The sequence below is a fragment of the Apis laboriosa genome, unplaced genomic scaffold (assembly GCF_014066325.1).
Source record: "Apis laboriosa isolate Shangri-la unplaced genomic scaffold, ASM1406632v1 scaffold231_cov149, whole genome shotgun sequence".
NCBI lineage: Eukaryota > Metazoa > Arthropoda > Insecta > Hymenoptera > Apidae > Apis > Apis laboriosa.
In genome coordinates this window covers 300,525-323,488 of record NW_025222420.1, presented here as the reverse complement: position 1 = coordinate 323,488, position 22,964 = coordinate 300,525, and the positions used below count along the sequence as shown (strand labels likewise).

At 38.8% G+C, this 22,964-nt stretch overlaps 2 protein-coding genes across 3 annotated transcripts in view; one reads left to right on the top strand and one right to left on the bottom strand.

The window, feature by feature from the left end:
* LOC122713166 (autophagy-related protein 16-1) overlaps positions 1-22,964 on the bottom strand; it is a 552,150-nt gene that overhangs the window by 231,528 nt on the left and 297,658 nt on the right. The window lies entirely within an intron of this gene.
* LOC122713165 overlaps positions 1-22,964 on the top strand; it is a 78,958-nt gene that overhangs the window by 16,062 nt on the left and 39,932 nt on the right. Inside the window, exon 2 of the mRNA XM_043933367.1 lies at positions 8,413-8,614. Coding sequence (XP_043789302.1) covers positions 8,413-8,614 — 202 coding nt within the window. The remainder of the gene's footprint in view (positions 1-8,412; positions 8,615-22,964) is intronic.

The following is a 22,964-nucleotide window of genomic DNA, read 5'->3' as shown; positions in this document are numbered from 1 at the left end:
ATTTTATAATTTTTAATCAACACTGAACTCGACAATGATAACAAATTCTTCAAAAAGAAACTCACGCACAATTGAAATAAATATAAAATAGATTTCACTTTGAAACTTGAATATTATATTGAAATACAATTTCTTTTTACGCCAGGCATAACTGCGAAACTGTCCTATCGTTAAAAAATAATCAATGGCGAAACAATAGCGCTTGAAACGCTATTAATAGGAATAGGAATCACCTGTTCACAATACCGCGTCGAATTACGAGACGGACTATAAAACGCGGTACAATCCTACGCCAATTACGTGTTTTATTCGCCGTTTAGAATTTACAAGCGACATCCATGAGAAGACGTTTAGTCATCGCGCTCGGAGCAAATCTTTTCAAAGCTTCCGAATCGATTATTGGCAAAGTTGCATAGTCATTCACGATGGTCAGAGGTTACTGCCGGTCGTGAAGATGTAACCGGTAGTCATTGACTTCGTCATACCTGACCAGCCGGCTATTTATCTCATCTCCCGTGTACCGTACAGAGAGGTACAGAGAGGTATCCAATTGTACTCGATAAAGCGTATTAAAGTAACCGACGTTGGGATCGGTGAGCGGACAAATACCACGTGTGTATGGAGATCGTCCGGCAAAGGATTTTGCTAACACACCATTAAACACGGGGATGTACACAATCGTTGCACACGTGTATGAGATCGTTGTACACGTTTAGAAGAACTGGAGAGCCTCTTTCAATACCGGATTATCGCAAGACGTACGTATTTCCACGTACAGACTGATGAAGATCTAATGGGTGAATTATTATGCATTCGTTATTCCTTTTAAAAAGAAGAAGAAGAGGAAGAAGAGGAAGGATCATTTTCGAAAGATTAACAAACATACTTTCTATTCTTATAATATTATTTAAAAATACACGAACACGAGATTTTAATTTTCATCCAAAGAAATATGATTAGATATATTTTTAATTCCACAAATTTCGATAAATTTTATCTCAAAATTAAACGAGCGCTATAGATTCGTATAGATTTCAAAGATTTATTTAAAATTCCTTTCAGGAGAGGGGACAAAAATTGGAAACGTAATCGCATTATTATATCGAATCCTTCTCGGTCGTGCAGAGATCTGGTCGCGTGCTCGTGACTCGGCTCGGTTGCGTCGTGGCCGAACGACACCGTTTGCATATAGGCTCCCTCCTAGGCGTGGTTTCGCGTATTAAATTCTTGCTGCGCCCGATGGGGGTGCACGGTGCATGCACGCAAATTAGAAACATACCACACGAGATGCACGGCTCTACGTGGAACGTAGTACGTAGTTCCACCACGTTATGGATGGGAAAAAATTATGGCGGGAAGAAATGAATAATTTTCGGACGGAAGGATCTCGGTTCTTTAGGGGCTGACAGCTTCACACTGGCGGTAAATTTGTTATTCGATCATTGAAAAGAATATTCGTTTCATTTGGCGAGGAATTGATTGGGATAAAACGTTTAATGGAAGACGTTGCATAATTGGTTCAACAAGTTTGTTTCTTGATATTAATAAAACGAAATTGGGAATAAAGTGAGTGAGAGAATGTGGATTTATGGTTGATTTAGATAGATTTGTTGGAAATCTCTGTGTTCGAAACGATTTGAATTAAAATAATTAAAATAATATATTATGTATCTTGCGATGTTGAAGTTGAATAATGACGAGTTTTTAGATATCCGTGAATGTAATAGAGAGTTAAAGAAATATTATAACACAATTATGCATGAGAGAAGAATACCATTTTCTCCAAATGTCCCGTTAAAATGATTTAACGAACGAATTTCGAAATAATTCGACGGAATACGTAATGGCGTGAGTGTCGCGCCATTTTTGAAAGTAAAATTTCGAAGACACGTGGATCGTATCCGAGCTCGTGATAAAGAAAAAAAAAAAAAAAAAAGAAAAAGAAAGAAAGAAAGAAGGAAGGAAAAGAGGAAAAAGAAAAGTGATCGTGACGAGGAGAACAAGCACGACAGTCGAGAGATGTTAAAAGTACGAATGCATTCAATTCCTCGAATTGCATCACTGTCTGCCGAGCAGACAAGAAGGCGGAGAAAAAGAGAGCCTCTGTCGAGTGCAAAGGGCGATTGAAAATGTTGGCACCGATTCAACGAGGAGATTTTTCTTATTCAGACTTCGTATACATGCTAAACCATCATCCCTGATCGTATTAGTCCTATGGTCAAATTTGATCAGGCGAAATATTCGAAGAGAGAATTTATTTGTTAGAAGGGGAGGAAGATAAATTTTTGGGATCGATTTTAAGATCCTCTTTGAAAAATGATTACAGTACTAAAAATTGATTAAAAATTTTGGTTCCTCGCAATTTTTATGTTACAATGAAATTCTTACGAGGATCTTTCATTTTGAAACAATGATTAAAGATAAAATTTCAATACTGTTAAATATTTAAATGAAACTAAAATTAATTGACGAACGATATATCATTTTTCATCGTTATTCAATTATAAATTAATTATTATTACGAAAAGTGTAAATATTATTTACTTCCAATATTTTTTTATTCAGAACACATTCGATAGAAATTCTTTCTTTAATTTTTTCAGATATCGAAAATACGCCAATTTCACTGCTCTTGATTTGTAATAAAATATAAACTCTCACAATCAGTTCAATTATCCCATACAATTCTACCCACGAATTTAGCAAAAGCATTGATTTCCTTAAATCGCAGAAATGAATGATAGAGAAAAATCGAGTCAAATTTTTGTGAAACAAAAATCTGATTGTTTCAACAATCTTCTTCTTCGCAGGAAGAAGAAAAAGAAGAAGAAAAGTACGATTATTGCCCAACTGCTTTATCTCAAATTTCCCCTCTCTCCCCCCCCCCCCCTTCTTCTTTTTCTTTTCACGAAATCCACGTCAACTCGTGAAACCAAGCACAATCATACAACTTCCGGTTGCTGGCTATTTGAAAAACGGTGAGTTTACACGGCGCGTTAAGCTCGTGTAATGACCGGCCGCAATTATTCTCTGTGAAACAAACTCTGTGCAAATGCAAAGGTCCGATTTTATTACGTTCAACAGCAACGATTGTTGCATAAAAAAGAATGTTTAATTTATAAAAATGAAAATAACGACAATTGTTGGAGCGAAAAAAGTTTCGTTGCTTACGAGAGGGAAAGAAAGGAAAAGGGTGTGTTATAATTATCTTGAGAAGTGGAAAGAGGATGGAAAGAATATTCAAAATTTTTTCACGTGTATATAAGTACGACCATCGCGTGATTGTAACTGTTTTGTCGAGCTGATTCTCCCGATTTTCAAAGCATTTCTCACCTTATCTTCTACCATCATTTAGAAATCACGCGAGATAAGTGTGCAATATATTCGCTTTATGCATTTCTAACACGTGTAATTACTTGCAATTGTTCCTTTCGATCAACCCTATTCCCCTGCAATTCAACTCCATTTAAGGGGATGATCTAATCGGGAAGATGAATGTTACGATTAAACAAGATATTTTTAAGTATCATTATTCGTGAAATTTATATATTTTTTAAACAGACTTAATAATAATAATTGTATAATTATATAACTATTAATAAATTTTCAATATTTCTTAAGGTTCGTTGAACGGCAAATTGATATTTAATACATGATAATTTCTATTAATTCGGGAATCACAACAACATCGATATAAAATTTTATTACATTCAATTTACTTACTAATTAATTTACGCATATTTCGAAATATATTCGTGATGGAATATACACACGGTTTTATGGAGGATGGACGCGATTGTTGAAATCGAAAAGTCAAATTAGGAGGGGAAATTAGTTTATAGCATTGAATCTCTCGAGAATCACGACCATATAAACCTGGTAAACGGAAACCGTTAAGACACCCTAAGGATATGCCGAATAACCTGAAAGCGCCTCCCCTATCTTGCCGACGAGGATATGGAGACTTAATTATCCAATTACACGTAAACAATATAAATTCCATCAGAAGCGATTACTTTCTAACATTTTTCAACATTTTCTCCCTCTCTTCCTAAAATTCGTATCGCCTCATTGAGAAAGGAAAAATATATATATATATATATACATAACAATTTCCTGGCGCTTATCCAGAAAATTCAACTTGAAGAATTCTCTCTCGAGTCTTGGGATCTCTCTCTGGGCAATTTTAATAATATCCCGAGCGAGCGCCGCGAGACCACCCCGTATCGGAATGCGCAGCGCGAGAACGGAGCGCGGAAAGTCCACGTAAGGAAGGAATTTCATTGCCTTTGTTCGCGAATGGAAGTCGAGCGCCTGGGTAGACAGGGAGAAATAACACGGGCGATCCGTCGGAGGGACGAGGAGGGGAAGTTGCCGGGAGATAAAGAAAACCGAGATTATACATCAAGCCCACCGCGAGAGAGAGAGAGAGAGGGAGACAGACTCACCGTGGAACGTGGTCCCGATCCAGCTTGAATCGTATCTAAATGCGCCTCGTATATATCAGAAATCGAACTGTTCCTCCGCCACAGTGGAGAGGTTAAACCCATGTGCTCTGTACAGAGCCAGGCGGGGCTCTCGCTTGCATCATTTTGCGCGATCGCCGCCTCGGTTCCGTAATACCACCGGCGGCCGTTCCACATTTCCCCTTTGTCGTGACAACAGGAGGTGGAAGTTTCCTTTCTCCGCTTCCTCCGTTGTGTTTGCGAAACGATCCTGGGGAAACCGGAGGCGCATCCGTCGATAAATCTCCGCCAGATTTATGACGATAACCGAACCTATTTCGTTCGGTTAAATAGGGGAGGAGGAGGAGGAGAAGGAGGAGGCGCGTTCCTCTTCGCCCGAGAAGAATTTTTCCCAAGCGAGGATAAGGAGTGCGGCGAATAAGCAGAAATGAACTCGATACGATACTCGATATGTTAGAGGAGCAGAAGGGAGGAGCTTCTTCGAAGAGAGCACGTTAATCTCTCCCTCTCTCGTATCGGGGCAGAAATTAAAAGATTTATGAACGCGCGCAATCTTGCCTGGAATCTGCATCCCCGGAACGAAGAAACGGAGGATGTAAGGGATGGTTTGGAATAGCGCCAGAGTGTCGTGCTTGCAGAGAGATTGGCAGTTTCGATTCGAGGGGGGTTATATTGTTTTATTTCATACTCTCAACGAGCAATTTGTATTCCTCCAGGGTGATAAATTGCGCCAGTTTTCTGCAACCGGGTTCCAAGATTTTTCTTTATCGTATCATCGCGTAATGCGCATGCGTGGCAGAAGAGGACGTCTCGAATCGTTTCGATTGCGAAGAAGAAGATTGCATTCGTTAATGCCGCTGTATCTTCAGGTTACAAGCTACGCGAAATATATATTATAAATAATATTATTAATATAATATTAATATAATTAATAAAATAATTAATATAATATAATATAATATAATATTATAAATAATATTTCCATTTTTTTAAAATGCGATATATAAAAATTTCGAATTCGAACGTGATTCCTCGAAATTAATTAATCGACGGTTTCGTGATAAAGTTAAACCCCCCCCTTCGAGAATTAGTCTTAGGCTTAACGATCGGTATTTGGACGATTCAGGTATTCGAATAATTTATCCCGATAGAGGAGATGATATTTTTCATCAGCGAGAATGGAGCGGAAAGTGGGGCTGGTTAAACGAAAAATACGAAAATACGATATCATGGTATCGGTCAATACCACGGCCTACGTGTGACGCTTCTTTCCAAGTGTAAAAGTGTCCTTTTTTTTTTTTTTTTTTAACACGTTTCGGATCGATCGAACCGCTGATTACTTGCCAGGACCGTTAATTGATAAATCGTGTTTTATTTCGAACGGAATAATAAGCTCCAACCGGATTTTTAATTAACCGTTGGTCGGTCGTGTTGTGGATCCGTTGATATAAGAAAAAGATAACGATAAATAATTAAGGAGACCGTATTCTTCTCTAAAAATCCTTCCTTCCTTCCTTCCTTCCTTCCTTGTCCATGAATTTTTGCGGTAATTTTCTCCGGTCCGTGAAAAGAACGAAGATGAAAATTTTTTGCTGCAAACCGTGGTTAAACCGTCCTTTGAGGAAGAAAATTCGTTATGATGTATTATATTTAGAAATTTAATACGGGGTAGGGAAAAAGATAGGTGAGGTTTAATGTGGAATGTTTAAGGGAACAGAGAAATATTTAATATCGGTCTTCGATTAAAATTTCCTATAGAAATTATCCTGGATCAAAAATACATTGCAAAGAATTAGATTTCTTTAATTAATTATCTCTATTACGCGCAAGATTTTTATTCATAAAATTTGGAGATAAAGATTAAAATTTTAAAAGAAATACCTCCATCTTCTAATTTAAACTTCGACCTTTTGCATGGTATAACTCGATGATAAAAATATAAGGAATAATAGAAGCATAATTTTCAATAATATCTAGCTACGAAGAGCAACAAATTACGATTTTTAATCTCTTCTTTTTTTCCCCCTTAAATTAATCAGCACTCGGCAGAGGTTCCATTTCTCAAGCACCGATGTGGAAACGGGCCGATATAATGGGGGAACAATGCGAGGAAGGAAGAATGTAAAAATCCGCCCGATAAAATTCCTTCCCCTTTAAAATATTTACGATCCGACGTTGCTCCATTATCTCGTAATGCTACCGCATTACAACAAGAGTAAAATCCTGCCTGTCCTACCCTGCATGCAGGCTACCCCGGAAGTGGCCGTTGATTACTGCGTAATGCGGCTTACCCCTCGCCCCGTAACGAGCAACGTCTTTCCTCCTCCTATCCAACCCTCCCCCCCATTGTACTACCGAACATCGAAGCCGCAGAACGAAGGAAACGTTCATTTACGTTGCGGTTATCGTTGCGGTCACCCGGCGGGTCATTAAAATTGGCTGCAGTCATTAAGTTGCCTATCCTTTTTCATAACCGGGTGGTAATTGAATATCTCTAACCACTCCCTGCTAGGAAGAAGGAAGATCGATGTTCCGGTGGTGTTTCGGTCACCTTACACCTCCCCCCTCCCCCTCCCTGTGAAAAGTTTTTCAACGAATCAGGACTCTCTCCCTCCTCACGCGTCTATCGAGATTAATTATGATTTTCGTGAAAAGGGGGAGGTGACAACGACACGAGGAGGGGAGAAATTATTCCGCCACTTAACGCGCGCCCCCTGTCTCCACTCGAGTCACGGATCGACAGGGAAAGAATAACGAGCCACCCTCGCTCGAGATAGTTCGGGTCGGGTGAAGAGGATCGGCATCAATTTCAAATTGGGAAGTTAGGGAGGATCGGGTGTAGCTTCGCCTCTGTGGGATTTATGAGTTTTAGGGGATAAGAAGAGAGAGTGAGTGAGTGAGTGAGAGAGAGAGAAAAGGCGAAAGTAATTTTTCTTCCGTTTTTTTTTTTTTTTTTTTTTTTTAGTATTCTTTTCACATTCGAATCATTTCAATCATATTTTAAAATGAAATAGATACCAGTAGATTCTTAAGATATTTTGATTCCTTCCTTAACTTAAGACAAAATTAGAATTGCATTATACTATATTGAAATGGAATTTTTGTGACTATAGAGATATTTTTTTCCTTTTAGAGAGAAAAAATAATTTTTCTTCCGTTTTTTTTTTTTTTTTTTTAGTATTCTTTTCACATTCGAATCATTTCAATCATATTTTAAAATGAAATAGATATCAGTAGATTCTTAAGATATTTTTATTCCTTCCTTAACTTAAGACAAAATTAGAATTGCATTATATTATATTGAAATCGAATTTTTGTGACTAGAGATATTTTTTTTCTTTTAGAGAGAAAAGGCGAAAGTAATTTTTCTTCCGTTTTTTTTTTTTTAGTATTCTTTTCACATTCGAATCATTTCAATCATATTTTAAAATGAAATAGATACCAGTAGATTCTTAAAATATTTTTATTCCTTCCTTAACTTAAGACAAAATTAAAATTGCATTATACTATATTGAAATGGAATTTTTGTGACTATAGAGATATTTTTTTCCTTTTAGAGAGAAAAAATAATTTTTCTTNTTTTTTTTTTTTTTAGTATTCTTTTCACATTCGAATCATTTCAATCATATTTTAAAATGAAATAGATATCAGTAGATTCTTAAGATATTTTTATTTCTTCCTTAACTTAAGACAAAATTAGAATTGCATTATACTACATTGAAATCGAATTTTTGTGACTATAAAGATATTTTTTTTCCTTTTAGTATTCTGTATACTACTCAATTATCAATTATACAAATTTTTAATTTCCAATCGAGCCTTAATAACGTAAACTATATATGAATTATATAAATTTTTCTTAAAATCCAATATACGATTAAGATAGTATGCGAGCATGCAAACGCGAAAGCATCCGGATTCGACTTTATCCGTCGTTTGTTTCCAGGTGCCCTCTCGCAATCCCAATTCCCGGTGTTCACGATTTACGCCCAGAAGAGCTGCCTGGCTGTGAAACCGTGCGAACGCGCCTGGTGCATCGACAGGGTCCAGGGGCATCGTCTTCAGGGCCACACACGTAGAACCATGAACGCCTCCTCGCGACAACACTGTCTCGAGCTCTGTTTAGGCGAGAGAGACTTCCTATGCCGGTGAGTATGAAAGCAATGGTTATTTTTCCGTTTGCCGCGTCGCGAATCCTATTCAACGCGGCGGATAAGGGGAGAGGAGGAGGAGGAGGGGAAGGAGACGCTCGTTTTCCGCCGACCTGGTTCCTTTTTCCCCTTGGCCGCGGCCGGGCACGATATCCGCCCGAGGAGAAAAGGAGGCAGGGGGGGGGGTGGACGCACTCGAGATTCGACGCGAATCGACACAATCTTTCTCTCTCTCTCTCTCTCTCTCTCTCTCTCCTCTTCTCCTTTTCGTCCTCGTCGTCCTCTCCGAGAATCGAAGGCTACACGCTCCGCTGCGTTTTCCAGTTATTGGGTTCCTCGAACTTGAGAGGAGGGGGGAGGAGGACGGTTACATCACGCTCCTACAGAGTCTCGAGTGTTTCTTGGTCATGAAGAGGCCGATGTTTCGTGCGAGGGGAGAGGGAAGAGAGAGAGAGAGAGAGAGTCGGGCTATCCTTGTGGAAAAGTTGAAAGAGGAATAATAGAGGCCCGGCCAGAGATTTCGATCGACCGTTGGGGCTATTTACGGGACTTTTCTCTTGCTAGCTACGTTATTTTATTTAAAATATTTTTTCCCCCTTTTTTTTTTTTTTTTTTTTTNTTTTTTTTTTTTTTTTTTTTTTTTTTTTTTTTTTCTCTCTTTCCATGAACGCTCGATCGAGTGTTTTTCACGTCGCTCGTTCCGCGCTCGACGTTTCGAAGGCATTAGAGGAACGCTTTTGATCGTGGCCAGACTAATTATGCCCGCGTCACTGCGCCTCTGTGGAAAGAGAGAGAGAAAGAGAGAGAGAGAGAGAGAGAGAGAGAGAGAGGAAAAATAGAAACGAATGCCGAGTATCGAGGATCGAGTATCACAATTGAAATTATATCGATGAGGGAAAATTCCTTGGAAAGTTATTCCAATTTGCGAGATCGTTGCGCGAACGGGATCGACTTTTCTTCCGCATTCATTTGAGAATAGAGGTTAGGATATATCGTATTTATTATTTAGTTTTTATTATTTAGAGACTGGTTGCTAGTATCTTATCGATTTTATTGCGAATGTTATTATAAATGTGAGCAAAAAAAGAAAAAAAAGCGTTCCTTCTAAGCGTTCCTTCTTTTTATTTTTGTGGCTTTAATGGAAATCATTGAACATTGCGTGGATGATAATCATAACGGATTATGAAAGAATGTGTCGCTTGAAAATTCAGAAGAACTCTAAATTTTTATCGTTTTTTAAATTCCTAGAAAGTAAGTAGAATTTTTACTTGAGAATTAAATAATAAAAATATTTCAATAGAGAAGAGGGAATTTTAACCGAAAGGGGATGGTACAGGAGAGAGAGAGATGTGTACGCCGAATAGAGGTAAATCAGGCACCTTTGCATTCAGATAAGAATTCATAATTTTGAAGATCGTTTTATCTCCATACCATTACGAACGATATACGTTCCTATATTATTAGAATTCTCGTTTAAGGATTTTACGATTTCGCTAAATTTTACGTATATATTCGTAATATTTACCATATTATATTTTATTTAAATTTTCCACATCGAGAAAGAATAATTCATAATCGGCGTACGAAAAATTATCGTTTAAAGTTTTTATTTCGAAAAGCAGTAGTTTTCCACAAATAACAACTCTTCTCTATATATAGAAAGACTCGTCTTCTTTTTTTTAATCGTGCCAATTTTTATACCACTATATACCCTCTATAGTTGATCGCTTTATCGGCCCGTTTATCCATTCATTCGCGTTGAAATTTTCACACTTAGGGCACAAAGGGATTTGTACACGCATTTTTTTAATCAAAAATTTGCAACGCGTGCAAACTTAAACGAAGATAAAAATATATAAACCAAGAAAATGGATCGAACGACGAGACAAAGAGAATATCCTAGCGTTTCAATTATACACTATCGACTCATTTTACTAATCGGATTTTTCAACTCGTGAAAGCATGCAAATTTTCTTTGACGAAAAACGATCGCATCTTTGATTCCCTTTTTCGAATCGTTCCCTTTCTCCTGGCGTAAATATTTGAAGACAAAGAGTCAGAATTTTTGAAGTTTAGTTACTTCAAACAACGATGCGTTATCGATAATTCAACCGTGATGATAGTTCTTCCTCGAACAGCCTCTTCTTTCACGAATAAAATCAAGGTTTCGAATATTATTCGTGACATGACTCGTGATTTATTAAATAAGGATAATTTCAAGAACAGAAGTATTAAATGAAGAGTTTTTCTCTTTTTTTTTTTTTTTTTTTTTTTTCTAAACGACGATTTAAAATAATTTCCCTTAAATAGAGATCACCGTTTAAAAAGCATGGCGTTAAAAATGTTTATCATTCCAACTCGACACGGAAGAGAAATATTCTAAAAAAAAACATGCTAGACGATTCAGTGTACGCCGTGCAATAAATAAAGCGCAAAGTATCCCACATCACGACACTCAAATGAACCGGTAGCAGCCTCGTGACAAACACTCGCGTTTATAAAGGTTAATTAATAAATAACCGCGTCGTAATCGTGACAGATAACGAGGCGGTGTCGCCTCGAGGTTTAACGATTCATTTTATGAAAGGTAAAGACGCATTTATACTCTACTATTGAAATTCGAAAATATATATATAATGGTCCATTTCGATTCTTCCTCCAGTTTATTCAGAAACGAGTGATTCGATCAAAATTTAAAAATAAGTAATTCAATATTTTTAGTTCATTAATAATATCTCTTAATTGAAACTTTGATTCCAAACTTTATTCTCTAAACCTGTACAATGCGTTATCGAGATTAACGATTCATTTTATGAAACATAATAAAAAAAAAAAAAGATGCATTTATACTTCGACTCTTCCTCCAATTTATTCAAAAACGAGTAATTCAAAATAAATAATTAAAAATAAATAATTCAATACTTTAATTAATAATATCTCTTAATGTACCGAATTGAAACCGAATCAAACTTTGATTCCAAACTTTATTCTCTAAACCTGTACAATACATCATCAAGATTAATGATTCATTTTACGTAAAAACACATTTATATTTATATTGAATATAAGTATGATTCGAAAATATATATAATGGTGTAACGATCCATTTCGACTCTTCCTCCAATTTATTCAGAAACGAATAATTCGATCAAAATTTAAAAATAAATAATTCAATACTTTAATTAATTAATAATATCTCTTAATGTAACCGAATTGAAATCGAATCGAACACTTTGATTCCAAACTTTATTCCCTTCGATAAACCTATACCTGTGTAAACATCGATATTTATTCAGTGGATCCGTTTCGTCATACACCGACCATAACAAAAACACACTTATATTTATATTTTCCCCACGAGTCGCTCGCTCATTATAGAATATCAACAAACACACCAAGTTTCACGAAATATCTTCTACACGTCTCCTATTTCCCCCCCCTGGTAATTACCAAACACGACGGAGAAAGACATCGATCGAAGGGAATTTCAATCCATTAGCCGGTTGAAACGCCGATGTCTGGTAAGCACGCGGAAGAGGACAGATCGAGAGAGAGAGAGAGAGAGAGAGAGAATTCTTCCGATTTCGATAGGAACGCGGCGCGTTTATGCGATATCACGCGTCAAGCTTCGCATTCGTGAGCACGTTGCAAACGTGCACGTGCACACCTTGAAAGCCAGCTAAGAGGGAAAAGGTTTCTGCCAGCTGGTCGCATCACGACGACCCCCAGGGTCCCCCCTCTCCAGCAGCCAAGGCAGGGTCGAGAGGTCCTTGCCCAGGCGGAACCGTATCAAAAGTGGCATGGCTATGCATCCGTATCCGCGCGAAAGAGAGAGAGAGAGAGAGAAAGAAAGAGGAAGAGGAGCAGAGGGATTCGATTCCCCTCGAAGAACGAACCAAGTTCCAAGATTGAAGATCCATCGTACGTGGATCGTTCCTCCCCTCCTCCCCCGCCTCGATTATTCGGGAATTCCGGTTTATTCACTTGCGTGTATCGAATCCCATTGCTCTCTCTCTCTCTCTCTCTCTCTCTCTCTCTGGAAAATGTATTTTTATTCGAACGTTTTCTCGAGGATTCTTCCTCCAACCTTTCGTCACGCTTCTTTTATCATTGCCTGGGAATTGAAATTACTCTTATTTAAAACCTTTACGTTGTCACAGTCGAAACTATTATAATTATATTCCGTGTCGAGTCTAAAGAAAAACAGAAATAAAATTCGATCGGCAAGAGATTTCGAATTCATTTTCTGCTGTTTGGAAGAAGTCGCGGCGCGAGCAAATCTAAAGAAACGCGGAAGGGATAAGCGGAGGAGGGGGCGAGAAGGTCTGGTTCGGAGAAGGGAGGCATCCTCGAGCCACGAGGAGGAGCGTTGCGCGGCCGGTGGTTGCGGATAATCGAGGGAACGGCAGAAGCGGAACGGTGGTTATTGCGCAACGATACGTGCGTGGGGAGGGCCCGAAGTGGGTCGTCTTGGCCGCTTTCGCCTCCTTTCCCCCCTTCCCCCTCACCCTCGAAGGGGAGCCCTTGCGGTTTCCTAAGGATCGTCGGCGTAGATCGCATTAACATTCCATGGGAGCCGGGGTATTTCCTTGGGCGCAATCGGCTGATTAGGCGTCCGCGGTTCTGATCCCGCGTTCCGGCTTCTGCATCCGCATGATTGCCTCGATTTTCGATGAAGCCTCCGCTACATTTTGCCAAGCGGGGGAAACACTGACCGCTGCAATTTCAACCGCATCCCACGGAAGAAGAAGGGAAGACAACAACAACACGATCGATCCATCTCCCCCAATGCTCCCATGTTTTCGATTAAACATGGATCGAAACTGGATGTAAAACCTGTTGGTAGAAATGTATCGGAAACGGTGAAAAAATTCTATCCGATTTTTATCCCGTGAAACTTTTCCGATTTAATGATGATGGTAATTTCCAATCGTGACACATATCGAGAATGTGGAGCGCGCAGAACTGGTATATCCTGTTTATATTTTCTCTCTCTCTCTCTCTCTCTCTCCAAGATTTTATCTCGAACGATTTTTCGAAAGTGCATACTTTCCGTTAATTCCAATCAATTTATTATCGAGAAGAAGAGAACCAAGAGACGCACATCCTGTTACAATTACAAGTAGATTTTCCATTTTGGAATAACAATTTTTCATATATCTTTTTACAACATAGTTTCGTTCCAACGAATTCCAACGATAAAAGAAAGAAAGAAAGAGAGAGAGAGAAAGTAACCACCCAGTAGTTTCGATCCCTCGACTAAGAGGAAACGATATTAATTACCGCGCACTCATCGCGATTTATCATCGATACCACTTCAAAGGGGGACGGTAACAAAGAAAATGGATCGGTTTAATCATTCAATCCCCGTGACAAGATCCCGCGATAAACCCTGTAAATCTATATATCCGTACACAATCTATATATACACACGTTCGAGGTGTACAAACAACGCAACGAAGCGTGGAACTCGCGCAGGCAGATTCAACACGGTTCTCCGCTCTCGAAATGTCGGCGATTTGTTACGAGCAAATGGCAAAGATCGGATGAATTCCGAGCGGTGGCGGTTCTCCCGAGTTGTTTGAGCCGCGGGAGGAATCGAGATAGAAAGATCGATGAAGAGAGAGAGAGAGAGAGAGAGAGGTGCATCGGTTTCACGGCCGGTCGAGGGATCGATCAAAAGCGAATCTGGCCGATCGAAATCGGTCGCACATATCCTTCAGACCCTGAGGAATAGGAGATACGTTATTATATACGCCAATGGCGTTCCTTGTTAACGGGTAATGAGTTTATTGTTTAAGAATCACGCCGCAGTTGAACATGTGCCGCGATCAGTTACAATAATGTAATATAATCGTAGCAAGGTCCCCGTGGCGCGCGTAATAATGAGGCCCCTTCCTTCTAATGAGAGGATCGCCGTTGAGCTCGGGGGTTGTGTTATTGTTGAAACTCCAGACCCAGGCAGCAACGTAACGTAACGTGCGTGTATACATCTGTTCGGGTGTAAACGTTCAAAGAAATAGGTGGCGTTATATCCCCCCCCCCCTCCCGTATATCAACGTCGAAAGGGGAGGGGAGGGGGGAGGAAGAAGAAGGAACGCGCGGTGAAAAGTTGAATTCAGTTTCGGAGAGGTACGTCGCGACGAGATAAAAAGTTGGAAGTTCGTTGCCAGCCGAAATTTCCAGAGGAGAGCGGATACATTCAGCTCGGAAAAGAGGGGGGGGGGAGGGGAGGGGCGCAAAAACCCATTAACTTGTAGCGCGAAAGAGTTTTACACCGAAAATTCGCCCAGCCGCGAAAATTCTACTTATCCCTGTCCCAGATATTCGAGCGTACGTAGTTTCGAGTAGCGGCGAAGAAATAGTTTGAGAGAGAGAGAGAGAGAGAGAGAGAGAGAGGAGGTATAATCGCGCTCGAGAATCTGGTCGTTTAATCGACGCGCGATCGAATTTTTCTCTAAGTAAAAAGAAAGAGAGAGAGAGAGAGAGAGAGAGAGAGAGAGAGAGAGAGAGAGAGAGAGAGAAAGGAGATTGAAACGAAAGTGCGCTCGGAGTAAATGTAAATGTAAACCGAAGTAGAAGAGACTTTTGCAGAGGAGAATCGTGGGTCGACTTTGAAAGGAAGAATGCGAGAATGTTCCACCTCGTGAAAAAACTGCGATACCCTCTATCTTCTCGACTGTGGCATATTCAGGAAGAACGACGCCGACGAATTATACGGGATACGCTGCTCGCGAGCGCGCTTCCGGAACTCGCTTGGAAATTCGCGCTATATCGTCGGCTGGAGAGGGGAGGGTGCACACGCTTCCGGTTGAATTTCCAGGGAAAGGAAGTCGAATGCCCGATGGAGGAAAACTTCATGGTAAACCCGGAGACGCGTTTTCAAAGGTTGTGAAAAGTTTTCAAATGGATATATTTTTGCACGATCCTCGAATGTTAAATTATTCTTTGCGACAATTCTTTGAAACAATTACTTTTCACGTGAATACAATCTATCGTTCTTTTATCCTTTGCAATTTCTTTCATGAAGTCACAAAGTCATCGATACACAATACGAACAATGAATAGTCTCGTGAGCGCCATCTTGGAAGGAAGAGGGCGCCACCGGCGCAGTCGGCCAAAGAAACGCAGAGAGTCTAGCCATCGATCAGGGAATAAGTTCGAATGGTGTTAATAGCTGGTTCTGGTCGGTCTAGTTCGGTGTGTTCTATGTTTGCCGAAACACGTGTTCGACGCATTAAGAAGTAACAGCACGTTCCCCCGTGACAGTTATTGCGCTCTAGTTGGATTACAATTTTCCCCGGTTCCCGAAAGGAAAGTAGGTTACTCTTCTCCTCCTTACGGCACTTTACCATTAAAAGCTGTGGCCGTAACAGCGACACATCCAATTATAAGTGCGAAATTCATTGTTCGGGCACCGGTTCAGTGGCTGATCTTGTGCTCGCGCGCTTGAACGACTGCCAACTTGGGCGAGATACTTCTTGGTGGAGTGGTACCTCCCGGTGAACTACTAAGAGGCGCCAACAATCCCGGAGTCAAGGAGCCCGTCCCTTGAGAAATCTTGTGTAGATGTGTAGAGGCGAGGAGAAGAAAGGAGCTCGAGGAAGGTGGGACGGGGTGGATTGAAAAGTATGAAAGCGAAGTGCGCCGCGAAGAAGAAAAAGAAGAAAGAAAGGGTCCCTTGGCGATACATCGATGGACCCAAGGATTAATTCATTTACCCTCGTCGTACGATGTATCGTTCTTTCCAGGCTTTGTACCAGCCGCCTGTGAAACAAGGACAGTTGCACAACTGTCCCTGCATCTTATTTAATATAAATAATTGATCGACGTGTGAGAGAAGCGAGGTTAGGAATTTATATCTTTTAGAAATTTTTAAGTCGTGTCAGTTCAGCAAATAACAGACAAGATTCTTTAAAAACTTTTGAACGAGGATGTACCTCGTGCCCGTTATAACTGTCCGCAACGTTAGATCACGGGAATAAGAAATTCTTTCGTGTACGTAATAGCGTTGTTGCACGGATCTTGATCGATAATTGGAACGTTGTTTGTTCCAAGAGTGAAATCTGGATTAATTTCCAAATTGGGGACAAAGAGGGATGCAATAATCTCAATAATTCGACGATAATGACATTTCGGTACAAAGCTTATCATCGCGATGTATAATTCCATTTGTTCGAAAGCTGACTCGTATCGCTGACTCGGATTCGTGAAGTACACTTTGCACAAACCAAACCTTCGACGATTATATCTAATTTCAATTCGCGTTAGATACCGTTGCCATTGAACCATAGTGAACGATCCAGTATTCGCAACAATTTCTATAGATAGAATTGTTGATAGATCGTCCCTCGTACAAATATTGGATATTAAAAAACCGATTTAATTTATATCAAAATTCGAACAACTTTAAAAATTACTGCCATTGAACCATAGTGAACAATCGAGTGTTCGTAATTTCCATATATAAAGTTATCCTTATTAATAGATCGTCCCTCGTACAAATATTGGATATTAAGAAACCGATTTAATTATATCAAAATTCGAATAACCTTAAAAATTACTGCCATTGAACCATAGTGAACAATCGAGTGTTCGTAATTTCCATATATAAAGTTGTCCTTGTGATAGATAGTCCCTCGTACAAATATTGGATATTAAGAAACCGATTTAATTTATATCAAAATTCGAACAATCTTAACAATTACTGCCATTGAACCATAGTGAACAATCGAGTGTTCATAATTTCCATATATAAAGTTGTATAAAAGTAGTATATAATTTCCATATATATCAAAATTCGAACAACCTTAAAAATTACTGCCATTGAACCATAGTGAACAATCGAGTGTTCGTAATTTCCATATATAAAGTTGTCCTTGTGATAGATAGTCCCTCGTACAAATATTGGATATTAAGAAACCGATTTAATTTATATCAAAATTCGAACAATCTTAAAAATTACTGCCATTGAACCATAGTGAACAATCGAGTGTTCGTAATTTCCATATATAAAGTTGTCCTTGTGATAGATAGTCCCTCGTACAAATATTGGATATTAAGCAACCGATTTAATTTATATCAAAATTCGAACAACCTTAAAAATTACTGCCATTGAACCATAGTGAACAATCGAGTGTTCGTAATTTCCATATATAAAGTTGTCCTTATGATAGATCGTCCCTCGTACAAATATTGGATATTAAGAAACCGATTTAATATATATCAAAATTCAAACAACGTTAAAAATTGCTGCCATTGAACCATAGTGAACAATCGAGTGTTCGTAATTTCCATATATAAAGTTGTCCTTGTGATAGATAGTCCCTCGTACAAATATTGGATATTAAGCAACCGATTTAATTTATATCAAAATTCGAACAATCTTAAAAATTACTGCCATTGAACCATAGTGAACAATCGAGTGTTCGTAATTTCCATATATAAAGTTGTATAAAAGTAGTATATAATTTCCATATATATCAAAATTCGAACAACCTTAAAAATTACTGCCATTGAACCATAGTGAACAATCGAGTATTCGTAATTTCCATATATAGAGTTATCCTTGTTGATAGATCGTCCTTCGTACAAATATTGGATATTAAAAAACCGATTTAATTTATATCAAAATTCGAACAATTTTAAAAATTCGAACAATCTTACTGCCATTGAACCATAGTGAACGAAGTATTCGCAACAATTTCTATGGATAAAATTGTTGATAGATCGTTCCTCGTACAAATATTGGATATTAAGAAACCGATTTAATTTATATCAAAACTCGAACAACGTTAAAAATTATTCTTCCCTCGTCATTTACAATTGCGCATGTCAAATCATTTATCCCTGAGTACATATATATTGTATGTGTGTGTGTGTGTATATATCCGAGTAAATAAGTATAGCGGTTAAAGAGACCATTTTGCTCTCCAGTCTCTCCAGTCTAGCCACTTTTTCCTCGTCGGCCGAGTGGCTGCGTGACCGGACGCCGCAGATAGCTGTCGATTGAAAACAAAGCCGTGAACTCTGTCGACCGAGCCGAAACCCGATCCCTTTCTTAAAACGCGAACATCCGCTATCGGTAATTCGAATCCAACTCTTTCATTGGTGGTGGTATATGCGTATAGAGAAGAGATGAAAAGGATTCCAGGATTCGATGAATCGTGGAAAAAAAAGGAGAAGAGTTGGTTCGTGTGCATAGAACAGGAGGAAGTGGAAGACGGATTTAGTGTTCGAGTATGAAGGAATAAACGGCATTTCTGGAATGGCGTGCAGTGAGCAATTATTGCAAGCTGGCTCGAGTTCGTGCCTCTACCATTTTCCCCGGTGGTTTATAGGAACGGGTAAAAGTGTTGGCCCATCTTGATTGCATAAATCTTGGCTTCGAATCACGTATTAGCTTCGTGGATAATCCTCTTGTGCAATCGGTGTTTCGACGATAATGCGACTCACTGATTCGTATACTTTGAGAAAATGTTAGATTTAAGAGAGTCATGAGAGTCCGTATATCGGCATATCGAGATTTATCTCGAATGAATCGCGTTTAAAAAATTGTTTAAAGTTAAATTAGAAGGGAGAACATTTTTCTATTTGGAAAATATAAGTTTAATATTCTAAATTTGCTTGTATCTTAATCAATTAATTTACGAGTTATTTCGACTCACATGTATTACGACTCGCTGGTTAGAATTAAAATAATTTGTATTCCTTCCTTCAAGAATATCGGACGCGATATGTTAATTTTAAATTATATATGATTATATATACTTTTCGAGTAAAAAAGTACAGCAAAATTGCGTTGCAACGAGATATCTAATAACGAAATAATTCGTTTCCATAATTCGTCGCAAGCTGTTCGCAAGGAGACCTTTCTAAGACCTTATAAGACCAGATATAAGCGGGGGAAGAATCGGAAGAAAGGAAACACGGTGTCTTCTTATTGCGAAAATATTCACCGAGGGGGTGAAAGTTGCGAAAAAGTTGACGCTATAATTATCGAGGCTTTAAAAAGGACAGATTATCCGCAAAGTGGTTAACCTGTCGAGGATTTTAATGAGTTAAGGATTACTCGAGAAACGTTGATAGTATAGTAATTTGATCAGCGTGAGGACTGACGTTTTAATTGCACCCCCGAGGATGTGATCCAAAGAATAGGACGTGTATCGAAAGGGGGGAGGAGGAGAGTCTCTCCCTCTCTCGATGGGCAAGACAGAGACGTGGCAATCGTTCGAGCTTTGCGTGTAATAATTAACCACGTGTTTGAAACAGGTGTTCTCCTCGGTGAGAGAAAGAAAAAGGAAAAGGAAAAAAAAAAAAAGAAAAAAAAAGAAAAAAAGGAAAAAAAGAAGGGATGGAATAAAGAAGAGCGAAACAAGGCGTGATAGAAGGCTCGAATTAATTACAGCTACAATTTGTTACGTTCGTTGAAAACGAATCTGGCGTTAGTTATATTAGGGGTTTAATGAATGAAACGGTTACGAAATACGGATAATTACGCGGGGAGAATTGATTAGCGCCAATGCCCAAGGAGGGGGGATAAAGATGGGACGGGATAGATAAGGATCAAGGGTGCTACGTGGGTGGCGCGTACTTGCAGCGAGAAAGTTTTAACACCATAAAGCAATCAATCATCCGGCAAAGTTGTTTAATTCCTTCGGTAACTTCGATGGCGTGTGTATAGGTAAGCATGGATTATATACGTTCGTTGTATATGGAAACTATATCGATTACTACCGAATGAAACTTGTTAAATCCGAAAAAATAGCTGCGACAAAAAAAAGTTGACGAATGTGAAAAATTCTCGTATGAGGAGAAAAAGAAAAACGAAACAAGGCGTGATAGAAGGCTCGAATTAATTACAACTACAATTTGTATTTATTTTGATTTTAATTTTCAATTTTACTTATTAATTTTAATTTTATTTATTTCAAATTTCAAATTTTAATTTTAACGAAAAAAAAACTCGACTCTTTTAAAGTAATAGAATTTTATGTCATATTGGGGCAAAAAAGGAAAAGGGTTGATTTCATCCTTAGATATTTTACGTACAACTTTTTTAACAGATTGTATACAAAAATTCTCTGATCGACGATGTAGCACGTTATGCTCATTAAATTGCCGATTAGATTTTTTTTTTCCTTTTTTTTTTTTCCATTTTGATTAGATCGGAAACGTTTTCCGTTATAGACATTATATTCAGGCCATTATCGCGAAATTGTTTCGAATGCCTAGCAATTGCGTGCAATCTACGCTCGAGAATCGATTCCACCGACTATAGCCCCTCTTGTAAATCGAAGCACGTGATACGCTTCGTTTTCCTGTCGAAAAACCCGGGACAAAAGACTTCGGAATCGACAATGTGTCACTGAAAAACAATCAGTACGGCGAATAGGAAGAGGGAGGGAGAGAGAGAGAAAAAATGTTGTCGAGAAATTTGTACTATCGTTTCGCTTTGCGTGGTTTCGAGGTTTAACGAATGACTCTTGGAACGTCATAACGTTATGCTTGAGCAGAATTGATTTTTCGAACGGCAGAATTGTAAATGATACCGTAATACAATTGCGTTACGGAATATTCGATTCAATAATAATATCGGAATTGATAAACAATGTTGAAATAATATAGACGTATATTAATAATAATATATTCAACAATGATTTTCAAAATATTGCAAAATATTGTTCAGGATGAAAATTCGGATCATTTGTAGAAAACAAATTATCCAATAGGATGATCAACATAACATATCGAACAACGGATCTAAGAATTATGGTTAAAAATAATTTTAAAATATACGATTTTTAATAATAAAATATCGTTTCTTCAATAATTATTATAAAAAATTGATCGCGAGAAAATTCGAAATCAATTGATTAATAAGACGATGAAATAGGATGTTTCTGTTAAAGCAAGAAAAAAAGAAAAAATAACAGTACATGGCGTAATAATAAAAAGGATGTTGTAATAATGGCTATATTATTTCTCAAATATGTTCCATTTCAACCGATCGAAGAAAATAGTTCTATATCTAGGAATCGTTTTCTTTCTTTTCATTCCCTCATTGCTCCACGTTTCTCCCGTACCCTTCGATCTATCTTACATCGTTCCCCGATCCATCGCTGCCGGACACACAATTCTCTGCTTCGTTCGATAGCTATTACCGCGAAACCACAGGCGTATCTTTCTTACTGACGGGTTACACAGCTGTGCCGCTGTAAAAATCTCGCGTACAGTACGAAGCTGAAAACGTTGCCGGAGAGCTTCCTATTACCGGTTGTATTACATCACAACCATTTCATTCCATATATATATATATATATATATATATATATATAACCAATCTTAACCTTAAGAATTTATTTATCTCGTAAGTTGACTTTCTTAAATTTTATAAATCGAGCGTAACATTTTCTTTTTCCTTTTTTTTATTCCTTATTGTCAAAAATTTGTAACAAAAAAAAATCGATTAAAATTCAAATGGACAAGAAAAGGAGATACAAATTCTTCTTCCCGAACTAAAAAAAAAAACCTCCAACGATATCTCTAACAACCGTGCCCCGAGTTGGCGAGGCATTCGTTTTGGAGGAAGCTGTTCGTGCTCACTCTTTGTCTTGCGTGCAGCGTATCCACACGATCGACACCCCGCGAGCGCAACAAACGAAAGGGTGGAAACCGGGCGATCGAGGCCGAGTGAAAGACAAGAGAGAGAGAGAGAGAGAGAAGGACGAGGCAGACAATTCTCGCGAGGTTGGATAATCGTGAGGACGTTGCGATCCGGTATTACTCAGGCCCCCGGGGTTAAATTGCGATCAAGGGCTTAGCGGTGATTCTCGAAGGCCGATCGAAGTACGTGACTGATTTCTACGATTTATTCGCGTGCGCACACATTGACGGGGGGGAGGGGGAGGCCGCCTCCGGCCATAATCGATTCCATTCGTCCCATCGAATATCCACCCCCTCCCTTGTGGATCCCGCCATTAGAAAGGAAGCCAAGCCTCGAATCGGCCACTCCAACTTCCACAAAAGTGTGTGTCCGGTCACACTTTCCATCCGGAATTTCTCCCCCTCGATCGTTGACATCGACCCGTTTCAGAAAGGTGTATCCGAGCGTAATTGAACGTGGGCAGAGGGGAGGGATTAACTTCGACTCGAAAGAAGGGTTTATCGAGTCGATATTCCGGTGTCGACGAGGTCCTACGAAAAAGCTACGCTTTAATTTAATCCTTCGTCTTTCTCGCGAATATGTATATAATGTAACGTTTATCTTACTTGCTTCCTTAAGAAGTAATTTGCGAAATTTATTTAGGGATGGAATTGGAATTCGAAATATAGGAAAATAGAGGTT